This window comes from Balaenoptera musculus, chromosome 16 (assembly GCF_009873245.2).
Source record: "Balaenoptera musculus isolate JJ_BM4_2016_0621 chromosome 16, mBalMus1.pri.v3, whole genome shotgun sequence".
NCBI lineage: Eukaryota > Metazoa > Chordata > Mammalia > Artiodactyla > Balaenopteridae > Balaenoptera > Balaenoptera musculus.
Genome location: NC_045800.1, coordinates 24,124,916 through 24,144,639, shown reverse-complemented (window position 1 = coordinate 24,144,639; position 19,724 = coordinate 24,124,916). Strand labels below are relative to the sequence as shown.

The window sequence follows — 19,724 nt, the reverse complement described above, 5'->3', positions numbered from 1 at the left end:
TCAGTGCCTAAAAGAGGGTTGGCATGTAGTCAAAAATCGCTTCTTATTGGTTGAAAGAATGAATGACTTCAAAGCAAAGGAAAGAACCATGAGAGAGCATGACTGGGGTTAAGGGGTTGAGCCTATGAAGGGTCTTAGGTTATGTTTAGGAATTTGACTTACATCCAGAGTGATGTTCTTGAAATTGGAAATATGGAAACACCACTCCTCTTCACAAAATGCGTGGAGGGCTTTCCATTGACTTTAGGATGAAGTCCAAACTCATTGAATGGTCTATAAATATCTACACTGAGTCCATGTCTGGGACCTCATTTCTGGCCCCCATGCTCTGACCACCCTTCTCTGATCTACTGGTGCCTTTCTGCCCCAGGGTCTTTGTCTGTGTATCCATCTGGAATGTGCTTGCCCTCCCCACTTGAACAACCAAGCTTCTAATTAAGTCTTTCAAGTGTCAGCCTAAGTATCAGTTTTCTGGCACACTCTCCTTTAGCCCACCAGACCGGGTTGGGGCCCCACTCTACATATAGCCTTAGCCTTATGTATTTTTTCCTTCACAACACTTTAGGCAATAAATATTAATGAAAATGGCAGTTGGTTTAGTAGGTTCCCCTCCCCCTTCATCTAACCTTAAGACACAGACACACATGTGTTTGCACATAAACAACACACACATGCACACACACACACTGACTTTAAGTTCCCATGAGGGAGGATCTTTGTGTATTTTGTTTTTTGACTGTCGTGTGCATCAGTTTTGTGCTAGCACCGAGGATTTAACCGTATATATGTATTAAGTGATTGAATGAAGAAATGAATGAATGAACACATGACTCTTATGGTCCCCAATAATCTTACCACCATTGTGAGTATAGTGACTTCTCTGGCCCATGGCTCTAGCATTTTAGGGAGTTGCTTATAGATCCCCAGAGATTCTGAAGTGCTCTGATCAGAATCCAATAGTTGCAAGTTATGGGCGCCTGGAGTTGGGTAGGAATCAGAGCAGCCTGTGTCTGTGTGCAGATGTGTGTATAGGGGGTGATGAAGCAGGGGTGGAATGGCAGTGGGCGCAGAAGGGCAGCTAGAGAACGAGGACCATCCTGGGAATGATTTCTTATTTCTTCCACTTTCTACAGAATCTCCCCTGTGTGCAGTTCTCCCGGAGGCCAAAGCTCAGGAGCATGGAAACTTCTAACACCGTGGCTTTATAGGGGAATCTGTGTGGGAGAGATAGTCCCCAGCTTGCAGGCATGGGATTTGCTTGCTTTTATTCCTCTCTTTTCCACTGTCTTTTCAAATGTTATTATTTCAGCATCTCCCTGGTAACCTTGACAGAGGAACCATCTAGTCTAGTCTAATTCACAGTGAAATGTGACCGTTCTTATTACTTAAGGCTGAGAACAGGGCTGGATAATTGACAAGCCGGAGGGCCTATTGCTGTCTCAGGCAGTGGCTCTCCAGCTGACGAGGTGCCTGTGGCTGTTAGAGCACTTGGGACTCTTCGGTCCACTATTGGCCCCCAAATTAGCACTTTAAGGAGAGCTCTTTTTGGCTTGGCTCAGATGTGGCATCAGATGGAAAAACACTGCTTTCCTACAGCCTCAAAGCCACATTTGAAATTCTTTCTTGATATGAAGTGTTTTAACCAATTGGTTGTGATTTAGCTGATCTTTCACGGGGGCCAGGGAGAACCTGGCAGCCTCCCAGGGGGAAAACAAATCCCCAAAAGGAGGGGTGCAGCTTCCCTGGAAGAGAATAGATAACTTCTTACCGGCAGCAGCCAACCTGTGTCTGCTCCATACCTTCCTTTGTGTCAGGTATCTTGCTGAGCTGTCTCTCAAACTTGATTTCGTTGACATTTTGCAATAACCCCATCAGGTAGATCGGATTATTGTCCTTGGGCAGAGGAGAGCACTGAGGCTCAGCTCCCATACCCAGTAAGAGGAAAACTGAGGGCAAGGAATGTGAGTTTCAAACCTTAGGCTCAGAGCTGAAATTTGAAGAAAGATACTAGAATTCTCCAGGGTTTGTTCAATAAAGGACTGTGGCGTTTGGGGCAAGAGGGGCAGGGATGTTATTCACTAAGTATTGATGGGTACCCACTGTGCTACCAGACACGAAGTCACAGCAGACCCATTCAAACACAATCTATCTGAAAAAATATGACAGACACATGAAAGAGTTACAAAACAAGTAAATGGTAAGGGGGTAGGACAAATTGTAGTTGCCAATGGATATCAGAGAAGAGATTAAAAATAGAGTAGCCGAGTAGGGCTTTGTGTCTGTGCAGAGAGGGGGGAGCACAGGTATTGTAGGTGGGGGAACAGTGTGAGCAAACATGGAGCAGTAAGAATATGAACTTGCCTGGCCTGTGCAGGGGAGAGTGACAGATGAGAAGGGCCAGAGATGCTCTCAGCAAATTGTCTAGGGCCAATTGCCTCGCTGAGTCCCTGTATAAATCCAACTCTAATTGGCATAAATCTCTGATCCATTGTTCTGCCAGCAGAACTAATAGCCAAAGTGAAGGGGGAGAGAGAACATTTTGCCTAGAAAATTATACAAACCCCAAAGCTGCGGAGGTTTAAAAAAAGTGAAGACCTTCTTTCTACTTAAGAGACCGTGACCTCATGCTTAGCAGCGAACATGCTCTCAAATATAGCCCTGGAGCAACACAGAGACCTAGCCCTGAGCTTAAATACATTGTTTAGCCTCTAGTAACTACGTCCGATCAAGTCGTTGGAAATGAAGCAGTGCTGCTTGCATTGATCTGTTTTTCAGTCCTCTGTTGTTTGCTAGAAGAGTCTGATTTTACTTTGCCCAAAGTAAGTCATTCGAGTAATCAGCAAATCCAGTGGAACTCGCAAATCATCGCCTCTCAGGCTGGCTGCTGGATTCACGTCCTTCAGGTTGTCACCAGACTTGCCATCCATTCAGAGGCCCACTGAGTTGGTGCCAAGGAACACAGAAGCAGAATGCATGCCTACATAGGGGGCTTGGATGATATGGGGAGGTACTGGCAGCTGGCAGTAGGCTGGGAAGAAAAGGCTTATTTTGACCCATGGGTTGCTGGGTGGGATGGGGTGGCAGCTGAGAACATAGATCTTGGAGGTCCACACTCCAGGGACAGCACTCAGGCTGCCACTTAGTATCCCTGTGACCTTAGATGTCTTACCTTCCCTCTGAGCTTGGGGTTCCTCATGTGAATGTGAGAATTAAGTGAAATAACCTCCACTGAGTGACATTCGAGATGTTTGCAGTCTCCAGAGTCTAATGATCAAGAAACGGGCCACCTTCAGGGAAGAAGTTTGGCCAACCAGGGCAGGGGTCAGCAGACTCTCTCTGTAAAGATTTTTAGACTTTGCTGGCCGCAGGGTCTTTGCTGCAGCTACTTGCCCCTCCTGATCCGGTGTGAAAGCAGCCATAGACCACATGTGATGAATGGACATCAGTGTGTTCCAATAAAACTTCACTTACGGACACTGAAATGTGAATTTCATACAATTTTCACATGGTATAAAATATGTTCCTTCATTCACTTCCCCCCAACCATTTAAAATGTAAAAACCATCGTTAGCTTGTAGGCCATCCAAAACAGGCCTTGGGCCAGATTTGTCCCACTGGCTATAGTTTGTTGACTCTGAACAAGAGGGTACATGGAGTTTAATCTTTTGTGGCTGTGTTATAAGTACCATTTGAATTGTTGACACAATTTTTACAAACTTAGAAACTCTCCACAAACTACTATCCGTACTACTTATCCATATCCATAAACTACTTCAGTTGCACTGTCTTATAGATGTCCCTTGGTATCCACTGGGGATTGGTTCCAGGAAACGCCTTGCTCCCCTGTGGATACCAAAATTCATGGATGCTCAAGTTCCTTATATAAAATTGTATAGTATTTGTATATAAACTTTGAACATCCTTCCAAATACTTTAAATCATCTCTAGATTACTTATAATACTTAACAATGTAAAAGCTATGTAAATAGTTGCCGGTGTGTGCCAAATTCAAGTTTTGCTTTTTGGAACTTTCTGGATTTTTTTTTTAATGTTTTTGTTCCATGGTTGATTGAATTTGTGGATGTGGAACTGGCAGATATGGAGTGCTGACTATATTGAATAGACAAGTCATGTGAAATAGTTAAGAAGTTTCCTCATTTCTTATTTTAACCATACAGACAAGTCTCATCTCTTTCAGGAAGCCCTCCACAATTCCTCCAGCTCTTGCTTATTTTCTTTCATTAAATTCCTATCTTAAGCTTCAGCGTTTGGATCACAGATATATTTAGTTTGGCCTTCACTTTTCTTAATGGAGCTAAAATTTGCAGGCAGAAACATCTTGCAGCACTGAGCCCAAATGCCCATAGTCCTACAGGCTGCTGGAGCTGCATGGCAGCTGCCCAGTTTCCAATGCGTGTGCTATTTCTTCCCCCACCTCTCATCTGATGTGCATGACTTCTCCAGCTGCGTCAGCTTACTCATTGTTCATTTAAGTTGCACTCCTGGCTCCTGTAAGATTTTGAATTTATGATTCACAGTATAGATTCTACATCCATAATTTCATACCTATATTGTTTTCTTACAGTTCTTTTTGAAAGTTTTAAAAATACAGTCAAGTACAAAAATAGTATTATGAGCACCCATGTGCCAACAACCTGGAGTTAATAAATATTAACACGTCATCATTTGGGTTTCAGATTTTTAAAATAAATAGCAGGGCATTCCAGGTAGAGTTGGTTTTCTTGGTATTGCCCATTTTCAGAACCTTTCCCCTCACTCCCTACACAGATCAACCACTGATGTGAATTTGATGTATATCCTTCTAGTATGTCTGTCGATACTTTTAATACATATTTAATTATCCATAGAAATATAGGTGGTATTGCTTTGTGTGTTTTTAAATGTGTAATTATCTAAATGCTGTCATTCCTCTACATGCTTCTGTCACTCAGTATTATCTGTCTTGGGACAAATCCATCTGATCCAGACACATAATGCTGTGGCATTATGTCGTCACATGAATATGCACAATTTATTTCTCCATTCTCCTGTCGATGGACATTTAGGCTGTTTCCAGTTTTGCACTATTACAAACAGTATTGTCCTATCTTTGTATATGCCTCCAAATGCATACACAGAAGTTCTCAGAACTGCATACCTAAAAATGGAATTGCTGGGTCATGGTGAAATGGCATTGTCACCTTTATTTTTGCACTGTGTTCTGTTTTACATATTGGTCATCTCTGAAGTTGAGGTCTTTTTTAGTCTGAAAGATTCATGAGGTTGGCAACTGTCTTATTTGTCATCCTCCGCCGCCCTGAACATGAAGGCCTGTGCATAATTGGGGCTCAGCAGATACATCGAGAGTGAATAATACTATTGGCCTGAACTGAAAACTATTTAAAAGAAGGGGCTGAATTTTATCTTTTTCCCGATTCTTTTTATCTCTTGGTTCAGGATTTGACACAAAGTAGGAGACCGAGAAATATGACGACAGAGGAAAACGGCGCCTCTCCTTCCCCTGCTCTCTTACAGCTCTTTTGACTCCCAGATATTTCCTCCTCTCTCAAACCCCATCTTGAGCATCTATCTTCTCCCTCTTGTTTCCATCTCTTAGGTTCTCCTTCATCACCCAACTCCTGCCTCATCTTTCACAGGTTCACAGACCACACTGCCATTGTTGTGGACTTTAAACTTTCAAACCCGTTGAAGGAGCTTATTAAGTTTTGAGAAAAGAGTCAAAGTTGTTTGGACATTGAATGATTTCTTTCAGTGCATTTAAAAATGAGCTTTCTTTCTTTTGCCTCTTCGGGTCCAATGCCTTTTAGTCTCTTTCTCAATCTTGCCTTCTTCTCTCCTGGTACTTATTTTCAAACCTTTTAATCCCTGCCTCTTTTCACCATCTCACCCAACATCATATCTTGTAACTAACACAGGCTCTGCGTGCAGGATTCCTGGCTGTTGATTCCCTGCCTATTTCTATTAAGGTCTAGTTCATGTCTCACTTTCACTCAATGCAATTCCCCTGCAGCCGCTGACCTCCTTTACTACTAATCCCTTCTACACCCTGATGGGAAAACAGTCAGGTGGCATAGATGCACACCGAAAGCCAAGGATGTGGCCTGAATTTCTGGAGACCAGCAACTGCTGGCCTCGAAGCCTGGCCTTTCCAGGACGCTGCTCTTTCTGCTTTGATATGAAATCGCTCCTCAGCAGCTCCCTCCTTGCATGCAGAGAGGAAGGGCCTATGGAGGCAAAGGAGGCGTGAGGGAGCCTAGGCCTTTCAGAGAGCTGAACTCCGTAGGAACACTTAAAGGAGGACTCAGGAATCCACATGTGTCAAGTTGCTATTGCAAGAACATTGATCATTTCTTTATTCAACAATGTGTATTGAGTGCCCACTACAAGTTAGGCACTGTTCTAAGAGCTCCAGGAGCTGGGCTAAGACATAAACAGGATAGCCAAGGTCTCTGCTGATGGGAAGTTGCTGTGTTCTACAGCCTCTTCTGTACCCTACAGAAGAAAGGTCAGTTTTGTATGAGGTTTATTTCAGCCCTAATATTTATGGAATATTTTTCCATAATCCAATTGAGTTTTAATGGTGGTGGTGGTGGTGGTGTGTGTGTGTGTGTGTGTTTGTGAGAGAGAGAGAGACAGGGCGAGAAAGATTTCAGGGTTACCTCTAACTTCCAAAAATTTAAACTCTGGCTGTGGATTCTGATTACTGCTTATCTCTTAGTCTGAGAAAGAAGAACACTGTCAGTGAATGGAAGGGAATATCACAAAATATTAAAAGTGATTACCTCCAGTGGGGTTTTTATTTTCTCAGCTATAGATATTTAAAGTTTTCAGTTTTTTTATGAGAATGCATTCTTTTTATAATGAGAAGAGGGAAATCATTTATCAAAATTTACTCATGAAATAAAAAGCAGCTTCCAGATAAAAGAGTAGAGGCTGCATTTAGGTATGTGTAGATGATTGTGTGAGTCACACTTACTCTACTTTTGAAGTCATGACCTAGAGGAAGGGAGAGTCATAACTACCCACCATCACTCCCCAGTGTTGACTAATGCTCTGAAAAAATTAATACTAAATCATTTCAAATCAGCAGGCTACTAGAACCCAATCAAAGACAAGAATGGAAAAAGACAAATCCCACTCATAAAATAAAAATTCAGGAAATTGCTAGATAGTGGCTTCTGATGAAGCAGTGCTCTAAATAATCTTTTCAAGGTCATCTGATTAATTTATGCTGCATTTGTAAGTTATTGCGTATTTTAAAAATTAATGAAAGATTTAATTATATCAGGGTTGCCTGTGACCTTTTGTGAAATGACTTCATCATAAATCTGCAGGTATTTCAGAACTGTTTTCCAGGTTTCTAATAATTTGTTCTTAAATTAATGACATCCAGCCAGTGAAAGGAGTTGAGGCGGAGTAAAAGGATTGAGTTGGGATTTGCGGTTTCCTAGCAATGGCTAATTCTGAGTCCTGGACGGAGGTGGCAGAGAAGATGGTGTGTGACTCACCAGAATCCATAGCTGGTTTAATTGTTTACTTAGAAGAAAGAGAAATAAATCCAATATGTCAATAGGGGAAATTGCAAGTAGCCAGTCTGGGTCATTGCAGAGCCTTTGATTTGGGGCACGTTTATCTACATGTCAATGTGGAGGCAACACCTGGACCAATGGGAGACTCCCTCTTCCCTGGTACCCAGAGGGATATCCCCCTCATTTGTGAACTGAAGGTCTATGCCTGCCCTCCATCCTACTGGCCATCCATGAAGTCCAATTTAGATTCCGTCACCCTAGTATCTCTGACCTTTACCCACCTTAGGGGCTTGATGAGAGCAGCTAAGCTGTCTCTGGAGGGCAGCTTATTTCCCTAGAACCCAGAATACATCATTGTCTGTGTCATTCTGATGACTCATTTGGCCCATTAGACTGTGCAGAGGAATGACAGATCTTAGCACATCAAAGAAAATCCTCTCTTAGAAGAACCTAGTAGCACACATTTATAGTTCCAGAGTTGGAGGCTAGAGCTTGGAAAACCCAGAGCTCTCTTTAGACACAGGGGCCTTAAGGAAAAGCCAGCAAAATGTGGAAAGTGGGTCTTGTCTGAAGCCTTCCCTGGTTAACCGTAACCCTGGATGTGATCATGTTCTTCCAGCAATTACTCATGGTACTATTGTCACATATGGCGCACCATGACTCAACCTGCAAGCCGCAAAGGTATCCCCATGAAAAGCAGTCAGTGTTGTTGAAAAAATTGGGGTTCAGGTGCCTTGGGTTCTAGTCCTTTGTGTTCTTGAGCAGACCACTACTTTACCTGGGACTTGATTTCCCCAGCTAGCAGGTGAAGGGGTTGGGCCAAAGGTTTATCCCTAAGGACCCTTGGTCTTGAGTACTAAGACTTTATAGTTCTGTTTGCTCTTTTCCATGCCCAGGAACTCCCAACTAGAGGCCAAACCAATGAAGATTGCCATAGTTCAGGTTCAAGTACATAATTCTCCACATAGTAAGTGCTTTAGACCTTGAGACAAATTGGGCCATAATTGGAGCTCTCTAGGTAACATCTCTGCCTATTTCTCTTTTCTTACTTCCTCCAGCTGTGCTTTCAGTTTTATATATTTCATGGTGTTTTCTGCCTTTTATGCAAGCAGCCTAAGAGATCCCCCCACCCGTGCCCATACCTCTGTGCCAAACTGTGCAGTCAAGTGATTGCTAATGAGTCACAAAATGCTTAAAAAGGGATATGAGAGCCTTGTTGAAAGCGGTGCTGATAACTGTTATAACATTAGCAGCAGCTGCCTAAATTGGACTCCTGGCTCCAAGAACTGTTCACTGTGTAACCTTTCACTGTGCTAAGGGTGACACTCAAAACATAGGAAAAAAATGCTACAAAAATTCAGAGGAAAGAGATCATTTTTTCTTCTGAAGAAGGAAAGGAGTGGAGAAGGAAGAAAGATCACAGAGTGCATAATAGAAAAGTTAGCATCTAAATTAAAACCCAGAAGAATAATCCATCAAGAAGATAGAAGAATCTCAAAACCTGCATAGTGCAATGATTGCATAATACAAAAACCTACAAAAACTCAAGGAGAATTGGAAGATTTGAAATATTGTAGGGGAATAGTTTAATAAACTTCACATAGAAACCAACAGACCAAGCAGTCCAAAAGTTAGTGTGGTTTTGGATATGAATGACAGTATTGCAAGCTTGGTTTAAGAGAACTATATGCAACCCTCCACACAACAAATAGAGAATATGTTTTCTAAAAAAAAACATTTAATGTATTTTTTAAATTGACTACATACGGGGCCACATACAAAGGCTGGACTAATTCCAAAGAGCTGATACCATTGAGATTATATTCTCTCTGTTCAATCAAAATTTTAAAATGATAAGAAAAATAAATTTACAAAACCCCACCTCATCTGCTTAGTTTTGTTTTTTAAAAGAGAAATCAAAATGGTCACTACAAAATACTTAGATTTGAAAAGATTTCCTTCTCCTTTCCCCCCTTCCAAGAATTACTGCATATTATTTGACTTCAGACTTGCAGAATGGGTAGGAGTTGGACAAGATCAGATGTTGGGACAGGCATCCCTGGCAGAGGAAAAGCAAGCGCTAGGAAATCATGCTTCTTTTAGTGGAACAAAAGGGACTTCTGTCTGAGCACAAGTAACACTGTGAAGTAGCAGGAGATAATGCTGCAAAGGTAGATAGGGAGGCTCTTGTATCAAATTCAAAGTTCTTAGCATGATATTCATGACTAAATCTTGTAAGAGGTTAGGAACAAGAGTAGGTACCTTGGGATTTTTCTGCATAGAAATTAAAGTTGAAGAGATGAATGTCATAGAAGGACATTAGGGGACCTCTTGAGCCACATATGAAGAACCAATGTCAAGTGTAGGGACAGATAAGAAGAAGGCTTAAATTACCAACAGAGATGTGAAGAGGAGGAGTGGGGGGAGAAGTACACTTGGAGAAGTAAGAGGAAGACAGGGAGGATATGGTGTTACTGAGACAAAGGGTTAGGGAAACTGAGGAAGGCCTCTGCTCCTTGGGAGAAGATTACCATGTGCTCACACAGGAAGTCTAGAAGAGAGATCACTTGGACTTTGAATACCTCAGGAACACTTCTAAGAGGAGATGGCATTTAAGTCGGGGCTTGGGTAGGTTTTAGGACAGGAGAGACTGAAGGAGGATGTTTCTAGTGAAGAACATGGCAAAAATAAGGTGTGAAATCAGGAGTATGTGTGTGGGGTGTGTGTGTGTGTGTGTATGCTAGGGACTCTGCTAAATGTTCCACAGCTATTATCATCAGCACGTGTGTGTGTGCACACAAACACAACTATCTATGTAGACTAGGCATTTGTAGAAAGGGAAATAGACCAGTTTGGCAAGAACAGATAGGGGAGAAGGAAGAAAAGTTTGGAAAGGAATATGATGGAATGGGATGAGATGGAATGCTAGTTCTAGGAACGCGATCCCTATTCTATAGCCATAATTTCTGAGTGTGGATGTGGTGTCATTGGAATAATGTTTTAAGACAACTGTCTGGAAACAGGTGGAGGATAGGTTTCATGAAGATGGATGTAGGGTGTAAACGAGTGAGAGGGCAAGAGGTACTGAGAGCCTGGAATGCAGTCTTCAGATGGAGGAAGAGCAGCCAGTAAGAGCTTTGGCCTCACATGAATGTCAACTTGAAGCCTAGCTCAATCTTGACCTTGAACACGGCCCTAGGGCCTCAGTTTCCTCATCTGAAAAGGCTATACCTAAGATTCTCAGGCCTTGTGTGGAGGATTCGGGATAATAACAGCCGGGGAACATTCAGCAGAGTCTCTGGCACCTGACAAGCATGCTGTCAATGGTGACCGTCAGTGGTGGCCATTATTAGTATCAGGGCATAAGAGTGGGATACAAGTGGAGTTGGTGAATGTGAGAGATTTTGTAGAAGTGTAAGAAAAGGATTGAGTGTCAGGCTAGAGGTTAAGAGAGAAGACATACTGAGGGCTGAGCCTCTGCTAATGCAGAGGTTTCTAGCCTGATGTCTGAGAATTCAGTTGAGGCAGTAACAGAAAGAGGAAAGTCAGGAAGAAACTGGCAGAGTCAGCTTTGGCCTTGTTCTCTTTCTTAAGGTTTTCTTCAGGCAGACAGAGATGGGAGAGGTGGGGGTTACAGGAGCTCAGGGTGCTGGTGCTGGAGTGACTGAGGAGGATAAAGGAAGGGGGAGGGCCTGGGGCAGCTTGATGACAACACAGTATTATCCTAGTGGAGTTCCACCAGATGTTCCCTCAAAGGTCAGTCTGCAGTGACATCCTGCTAATCTAACTCCCCACGCACTGTTGATTATATATTTTGCATATTTCCAGTGGTTTCCTAGTGATGAATTCTTGTTATTTTCCTCTCGGAAAGATTGTGGTCAACCACTGTCTCCTTGAAACTTCTTACAGCTTTTATAACTGTATATAAAAGTTGGTGTATTTGGAGGTCAAAAAAAGAACCAGGTTACTATGCAGGGGAGAATCAGGTAACCCAGAGTTGCTCTCCTGTAAAGACGAGCCTTTACATAGCCTGCTCCTCTAATTACATTTAGTGTGGCATTGTTTCCACCTAAATTATAGCAATTATATACCAAGATCCCCTTTGAAATCATTTAATTAATGAGTAGCTATCCCTCTGTGTGGATGGAATTCTAATGAAGCCTTTTTATTTTTGTAAACCACCTCCATCCCTCAAATTAATCACTTCCCTCCGCACAAGGTTTCCTCAGGTCTGGATGGTGGATTAGAGAAGGTGTGTTATTTAGGATCCCAGCAAATCACGGTTGTTTGTGGAAATCCTAGCACAGACCGTGATAACAAGGGGTAGAGAAACTGCTGCTATTTTTCCTGAGATTGTTTTAGTCCTCCTAAACCTCAAAGGGCACACAACTCAACCATGATCTTTGGCCCAGAAATAAGGGTAGATAAAGCTATTACCCCAATTTTGGAAGAAGTGGATGGTTTTGATAGATTAATTCTACCCATTAATCAACCCAGAACTATTTATTGAGCATCTGTTATATGAAAGAAGTGCCGGTGGAGACAAAGCTGAATGACTCTAATTGATAAATCCTTTGTGTATGGGGTCACCAGGAGACAGATAGCTTATCTACCTGGAGGTAGACATAGGGATTGAAAGAACATAAACTCTTGGAAATCGTCTTTAAGGAGCCATGTTCCACCTAGACTATTTTTGCATCCCATCCTTTCAGTATACGTGTCACTGATTAAAAATGATCTTCTGTGAGGAAGCTGAAAGCTTGAGAGATGAAGTGATTTGCTCAAGGTCACCTAGCTAATTTAGTGGCTGACAAGGACTAGGAAAAGACAAGTCTTCTATTTCCTTGCCTACTACTTTTGCCACCATGCCCAGACCACCTGTATGTTCAAAGTTAAACAACCACACAAGAGGACACTCTGTAACCAGAGTCACATTAGCAGTGCAGACAGATAGCAACAGAGGAGATTAATAGAAAGAGAGAGATGGTCTCAGGTTTGTAAAGCCCAAGAAGAAGGCAAATCTTGAGTGGAGCCAAAAACTCTCATGAAAAAAAAATCCAGGTGACAAGGTAAAAAGAAAAAGAAAAACAGAAGTAATAAATTTTAATAGATTTTTCCTGAAAATCCATATTGTGAAAAATGGCTCTGAGAATTCATTTATTTTGTTCTGTGGTGGGGAGTAACTTCTTCACGGGAACTAAAGGGTAGGCTACCTGTTTCCAGACAGTCATCTGTATTTATGTATGAGGTATCTACTTTCTGCAAGGCTGTATAGAAGATGTCACACACACACACACACAAAAGACAAAGCCCCTGCATTTTAGGTTAGTATTTACCTTGCAAAAGGAATTTTGAGCCAACCCTATCGAAACCTCTTGATGAGTAGGGCCTTGGGTATGAGTCTGTGGGGGTCCCAGCAATGAGAATGATGGTGATGGTAATGAATATTTATTGTCAATTGGGAGTTTTCAAGATTTTCACATATATTATTTTGGGGTTTTGATTATGTTGATGAAAATATGCTTTGAGTTAAGAAGGGGGACTGGGAATACATTTCTGAAGAAGGAGGTCAAAATAGTTTATCTTGGTAATTGCAAGGAAGTGGGACTGTGGATGACAGTGAATTTGAACACGCTAGAAATTAGCTTTTTTGCCAAAGACTTGAAAATGAAGCCACCCTCTCAAATTGCCTTGTTCCCTTGGTACCCAATAATCAGCCATTCTTTGTCAAGCAACTATTGTTGAAAGGCTTTATGTGGTCCAAAGAAGTATAAGAACATTCCCAGCCTTACAAAGCTTTCTAATTGTTTGCTACAAATTTGATCAAAAATACAAGAAAATTAAATTCTGCATAAGCGGTCTAGAACAGTGTTTCTTAACAGGTGGTCCTGGAGACAACAACATCAGCATCACCTGGGGAGTTATTAGATATGCAATAATCAGGCACCCAACACTACTAATTAGAAAGTCTGGGTGTGGGACAATCTATATTTAACAAGCTCTCTAGTTGATTCTGATGCGGACAGTGGAGATCCTCTAGTCTAGAGATAACGGGACCATTTGAGTTTCTGAGGAACGAGAGCTCAGTATTATTGGAACAGTCACAGAAGACTTTCTAAAAGAAGTAGTACCTGTTTTGGGAATTACATTATCCTTTTGGAGATGTTCCACATCTTTGGTTCCTCCACCCTAGCCATCTCTTGAGTTTTTGTATTCAATTCGTTTATGAATCACTTTGTTTCCCAAAAAGTTACCACAAGTGGGACGAATATGCTGCCCCTGCTTTACTGGTGATAAGCTTAGAGGAACATTTCCAGGAGATGAGAGGCTTTTATCGGGGAAGTTGATTTCTTCTATTATTATTTAGAAGCAGTCTAGGTTTTCTCTTTCTCCAATCCAGGACCAAGTTCATCTAGTCAGTGTTTATCACCTCAAAGTGATGGACGTGGTTTCTAATCCCTCTGACTTCTCTGCCGGGTTCTCACTTCTGCAGATCCTGTTGTGAATTTTAACATCTGTTCTAAGAGTAGTTATGAAAGGGGATGAGAAATGCTTGAAATTAAGTTAGTCCTTATTTTATCTCTGACTTAGTTTGCTGTGTTTCTGTCATTTCTTCATCTTCCATGAGCTCCAATCAGAAGAGCAGTGAATGAATCCAGTATTGAACAGAATTAGGGAAGCCAGACAAAAGAGAGACCCTGCATCAGAGTCACTTATGCCCCATAGGAGGGGGCCCACCATGAACTGATAGTGGATGGAGAGACGGGAGTACATCAATGTCTGAAAGTTACTAAGGGGTTTTACCCTACTAATTTTAGTTGGGATCCAGTGAGAAAATGAACAAAGCTCATAATCCTAACATTAAATGTTTAAAAATTTGCATCTGGCACAGGAAAATGACCCCGTGGGAGAGCATACTAGCCAACCCCTGAGTGGAAATATCAGTGTATCAATTTACAGTTCGGGGAAGGACCTGGAAAACATGGTGTAAGGAAATTTGGGTTAGAAGCCAAAGAAATACTGGTGAAAGGAATGCACCTGCGGGAACTGTAGAAGAGAAGAAGCTAAGTTAGTCCACAAGTTCTGAATGAGCCTCTGTTTTATGTTCAGTTCTGAAATGAGCCATCAGATCAGAAACAGATATCCCTAAAAGCCGGAAAGGCCAACAACATGGACATCGTTAGAGGCTCAGGGTCAGTTAGGCCACATGTACTTGGATGATGCCAGCAGCCTCCTCAACATCAGCCCTGGGAAATGGTTAAGCCTGAGCTTGAAGTTCTCTGCTTACTAACTCCTGAGCCATTCCTTTCCTGTGTGGGCAACTTTGTCTATTAGAAAGATCTCTCACATTTTGTAAACCTTTACATTTTTATTTTTTGTTATTTTTTAATACTCGAGAGATCTCCCTAAAGTGCCCATTTATTTATTGTTCTTCCCTCCACTGCCCCTTCCTAAGTCATCCCCAGGTTAACCAGCCATAGTTTTTATACCACTCCTTGGATTGGTAGATGAACAGTGGTCTCAAATCATATCGCCATTTGTATTATTTCTTGTGCCTCCTGTAACAAATTACCACAAACTGGGTGGCTGAAAAAACAGAAATTTATGCTCTCATAGTTCTAGAGGCCAGAGTCCAAGGTCAAGGTGGCAGCAGGACCGCGCTCCCTCTAGTGCACTAAAGGAGAATTCGTTCCATGCTTGTTCCATCTTCTGATGGCTCCAGGTGTTCCTTGGCTTGTATCTGCATGACTCGTCTTTGCCTCTGTCTTCACATAGCCTTCTCCTCTCTGTATGTCTCTCTTCTTTGTATCTCTTATAAGGATACTTTTCATTGGACTTAGGGCCAGGATGATTTTATCTTCAGATCCTTAACTCACACTGCAAAGACCTTTTTCCATATAACGTCCCATTCACAGGTTACAGGGAATAGAACATGGTCATGTCTCTTCGGGAAGCCACTATTTCATCCAGTACATCATCTGAATCCCTCTCTTTTTCAGTGGTCCTTAAACTTTGGGAACTGTGAACCCTTTTGAAAATCTGATAAAAAGATATGTAATGTCTCCATAGATAAATACACACAGGCCAGTAAATGCATATTTTTATTTCAAATTTCAGGAGATTCAAACTCCACTACCACCACCAAAGCCCCTACATGTACTACTCACGTATATCCTTCTTGAATGGTGACATCCAACACTAAGTACAATTCTCCTTTGTTATGTAGTTAATGTAAAGCAGACCAGGATATTGCCTCTTTTGTTCTAGAGAATATACAAAATTCTGCATTCATTAATGCATTCTAAGATTACCTTAAGTATTTCTGGTCTCTCTGAAGTGTTTACTTATATTAATTACTTTGTATACGAAAATTCTTAAGCTGCATCATTATCATTATCATCATCATTATTATTATGTATCCTGAGCTGCACCAAGCCCCATTTCTTTTATCCAATACTTATGTAGTTGCCAGGGAGGGGCCTGATATTTTTCCCTGTTATGTCATATATTATTAAATTCAGCCTGTCTCTTCAGTCTGTCAAGACCTTTTTGGGTCCTGATTCTGCCATCAAGCATATTGACTGTTTCTTCCAGCTTTGTGTCATCAGAAAATGCAACTTCCAATGATGACCATTATTTTCATGTCATCAAGTCATTAATAAAAATGATGAACAAGAAAGAGCAGACAGCAGGTAACCTTGCAGCTGACTACTCACCCCCTCCCTCCTGGTTGATTTTAATGCCTTAATTAGGTACTGTTCAGCCACATAATTTTACTAGCACCTGGCTCATGTTTTTTCATCTTTTCTTCAAGACTGCTACAGCAGACCATCAGATGCCTTGTTGATATCTGGGTAAATCATGTGCCTCATATTTCCTTCTTCTGTATGCCTAGTAATCCTTTCATAGAAAGGAATGGGATTCATCTGACATGATGTATTTTGTGAGCTATAAAATAACTGTAAACTGTTTGGAGTAGGTGGAGTGTTTTGTTTTTTGTTTAGCATCACTAATATCCTGCTACTCAGAGTACTCCAATCAGGGAAGACTTTCTAGAGGAGGTAGCATTCGAATGTGGGAGGATTTGGATAGGCTGGATAGAGAGGGAAGAAGACATTTATCAAGGTTTCTCCCACTGTTTGTTTTTTCTTGGTGAGCTTTTAACCTTATTCTCCTCTCTTAAAACAAATAGAAGCTTTTTATGAGATAACTGTTTTGTTAAAGATTAAAAGTTGACTGACTCATGACCTTTCCGTGAGCTGAATCATCACTAAATGGTAGAAATACCTTAGTGTAGACCTGGCATGGATGTATTGGATTTGGAGACCAATGAATATAGCAAGAATGCAATAGAACAGAGAGAACGTCAGGGCAGGTACCCCACACAGTACTGGCCACACAGTCCAGGGTATTCTAGCCTCTTGGCTCCTACTACTCAGGGCTGAGGTAAGATTCATGCAAAGATCATACGATTTTACTAAAGGAGAGACCCACAGTCACTCCCTCAAATCTGTTTAATCTTTTTTATTTTTCAGACAAAGCTCTAAAAAGCTTTATTTAATGAGCAAATGATAGGAGATTAAAAATCATTTCCTAAGGTGTATTTTAAGTTGTGTGATCTACAAAACAATTCTTTCTCCATTTCACAATTTTAATTAGCTCCATCCCTCCCAAAGCATCTTCATCTTTCAGATAGCAGAAGGAAATGTCCCTTGAGGAGAATTAGTCTCTTAGGTGTCACTATGAGGATATTTGAACTTGGGAAGAGGAGAATCCAGGGCTGTGAGCATGATTAATTCTTGCTGGAATGGAAGCCATCCGGTTCCTTGAAAGACTTCAGTGGGTTTTGGTTCCCGGCATGATTGGTCTCCCCTTTACGTCACTCTGATAGATGCCTTGCATTGTAATTACAAGACATGCCACCTGAGTGGAGTATGGATGATCAGTCTTTTTTTCTATTTTTCTAGAAATGATTGATCATTCATGTTTATAGGGCTATCAACTGCTGGACTTTGAAAAGGTCAGTGTTGATTATCTAAGTCGCACAGAAAGTGTGCTTCTTTGCTATACATAAATATGATTTCCTTTTATGAGACGACTGATTTTTCAGGGCAGGGGGAAAGAGGGTGGTATTCACATGAATTAAGCAATGAGAATTTCAACTAAAGCACACTTAGATTCAGTCAGAATATTGGAACTGGCAAGGTCATACTTTAGATTAGCTAATCCACACCCACCCCTCCCAACATACACACGTACAATTTACTTTACAGATGAGAAAACTGAGTCCCTGCCTGTGGACATCAGTATGCTTTGAGAAGAAGACTATATGTGAAAGTACGAGGAGCAGGTCTACCTGTGGAGAGGATTGTAGATGATTGGGGAAGATTTTTCCTTCACCATACCTTTCTATATCTGAAATGCTTCCTGTAAAGCACATATATTACTTTTGCAAAAAAAAAAAAAAAAGTTGGTTTTACACCCACAGTGAATACTGTGTCAATTGGCTGGAGTTGTGTGGTCAGTGGAGTTTCCCCTCAATAGCCTTCACAGACCTGGCTTTAGAAGAATCATTAAAGTCCAGGCTGCAATTCAGCCCTCTCTCCCTCCAGTCCTTGTGCACTAGACTAGACACTGTGACTGACTATGGGGCTTTATCTGCTTGCCTTTCTCATTTGTCCCCTAAACACTTAGAGTTTTTGGCCACTTCAGCCTCCGCTCGGAATGGCAGTTGGTGAAGGTGGGCTACAAATCTATCTTCAGCCGGCGCTGCGGCAAAGAGGATTATCAGACCTGGCACCTGCTCAATCAGGTACAGTGCAGGGTAGGGGGTCCTGTCTCCTAGGAACAGGGGCCACTGCAAGCCCTGTTTGGTCCTATTGGGCCTTCCTATTTGGAGAAGGAAAGTAGTGGGCCATCTGGGGGTGATGGTGGGTTTCGGGGGAGGGATTGGAACCCACACACCCAGGTCTAGCAGGGGCAGGTGATATTTTGGGACCATTGTGCACCATGGAATCCTGATCTACTCGTTGAAATCACCGAGCAGCCTGGGGAAGTGGTGATAATGGTAACCTGAGATTTTAGTGCTACCCATGGAGAAATAAGCCCAGAAAACTAGGAGACCACACCAATGATGTGATCATCTCAGCTTTTACTGGGAAGCATGAGAGCATTTCTCAGACCAGCCTGAAGTCAGGACCCAGGAGCGTTGTGGACGGGACCACAGAGAAGGGGTGAAAGGTGGAGGTGAGGGGCTCTAGCAAGGCAGATATTTAGTGCTGTGCAACATAGGCAGACTTCTTTTTTCTTCAGAACTATTGGGTCCTTATAATTTGTACCAACAAATTATTATCCTTCTCTTTGTGCCCTTGACAAGGAATAAGGGCTTGGACACAGTGGTTTATCATAGAGAGGGAACTTATTGGGTCCACTTCAATTTTACTCTGAAGATGATGGGAAAAATATGCCAGAAGTGGGTTCTTTTCCACTGGAATTTCTGCTGACGCCATTCGGGCAATTGCCGGGTGATCTGTGAGGATGACTTGGAGTGTTTGCATTCTCTATGGAGGTGGAGAAGAAACAAGACGAAGTAGCCATCACTGGCTAGGTTGGGTGGAGGGACAGTGAGAGGCCAGCCTCCCATAGTGTTCCTCTTGCGGGGTAGTAAAAGATCAGCCTTTTAATCTTGGAAACTCCTGAATGGTTCCTGGGAGGGAGATTTCTACATAGAGTGACGAGAAGAGAATGAAGAGGCTAACGCTGGTTTATTTCACCATCTTTGTGTTTTTCTGCCTCTCTCACTATGGACTTTCTTCGTAAGGGGGAGCCGTGCGTCATGGGAGAAAGGAAAATATTCAAGAAACGCAAGCCAGGAGCTCAGTGTGCCCTGGGCCGAGACTCCTCAGGGACGGTGGTCTCAGAACCCTGTGTCTGTGCCGACTGGGACTTTGAATGGTGAGTCCCTGGGCATCTCATTGCCAATTCCAGCTAGACGTTTACTGGTTGGGGGGATGAGGGTGAAGATGAAGCCGGGGAGGAAGGCATGACTAAGAGATAGGTGTGTCTGCTGGCCTATGGGCCTGGCTGCCCCAGTTCCTGGCCAGATGGGATGTCTGCATCCCTGGAAGGAGGACGGGAGGAGGCGATTTCACAGGGAAGATCACTGTTCTATCA

The 19,724-nt window shown here is 42.2% G+C and overlaps 1 protein-coding gene across 1 annotated transcript in view; it reads left to right on the top strand.

Annotated features, from left to right (window-relative positions):
* The window catches only part of SORCS3 (sortilin related VPS10 domain containing receptor 3), a 588,465-nt gene that overhangs the window by 520,260 nt on the left and 48,481 nt on the right, over positions 1–19,724 (top strand). The window contains exons 15-16 of the mRNA XM_036828794.1: positions 18,246–18,363; positions 19,372–19,505. Coding sequence (XP_036684689.1) covers positions 18,246–18,363; positions 19,372–19,505 — 252 coding nt within the window. The remainder of the gene's footprint in view (positions 1–18,245; positions 18,364–19,371; positions 19,506–19,724) is intronic.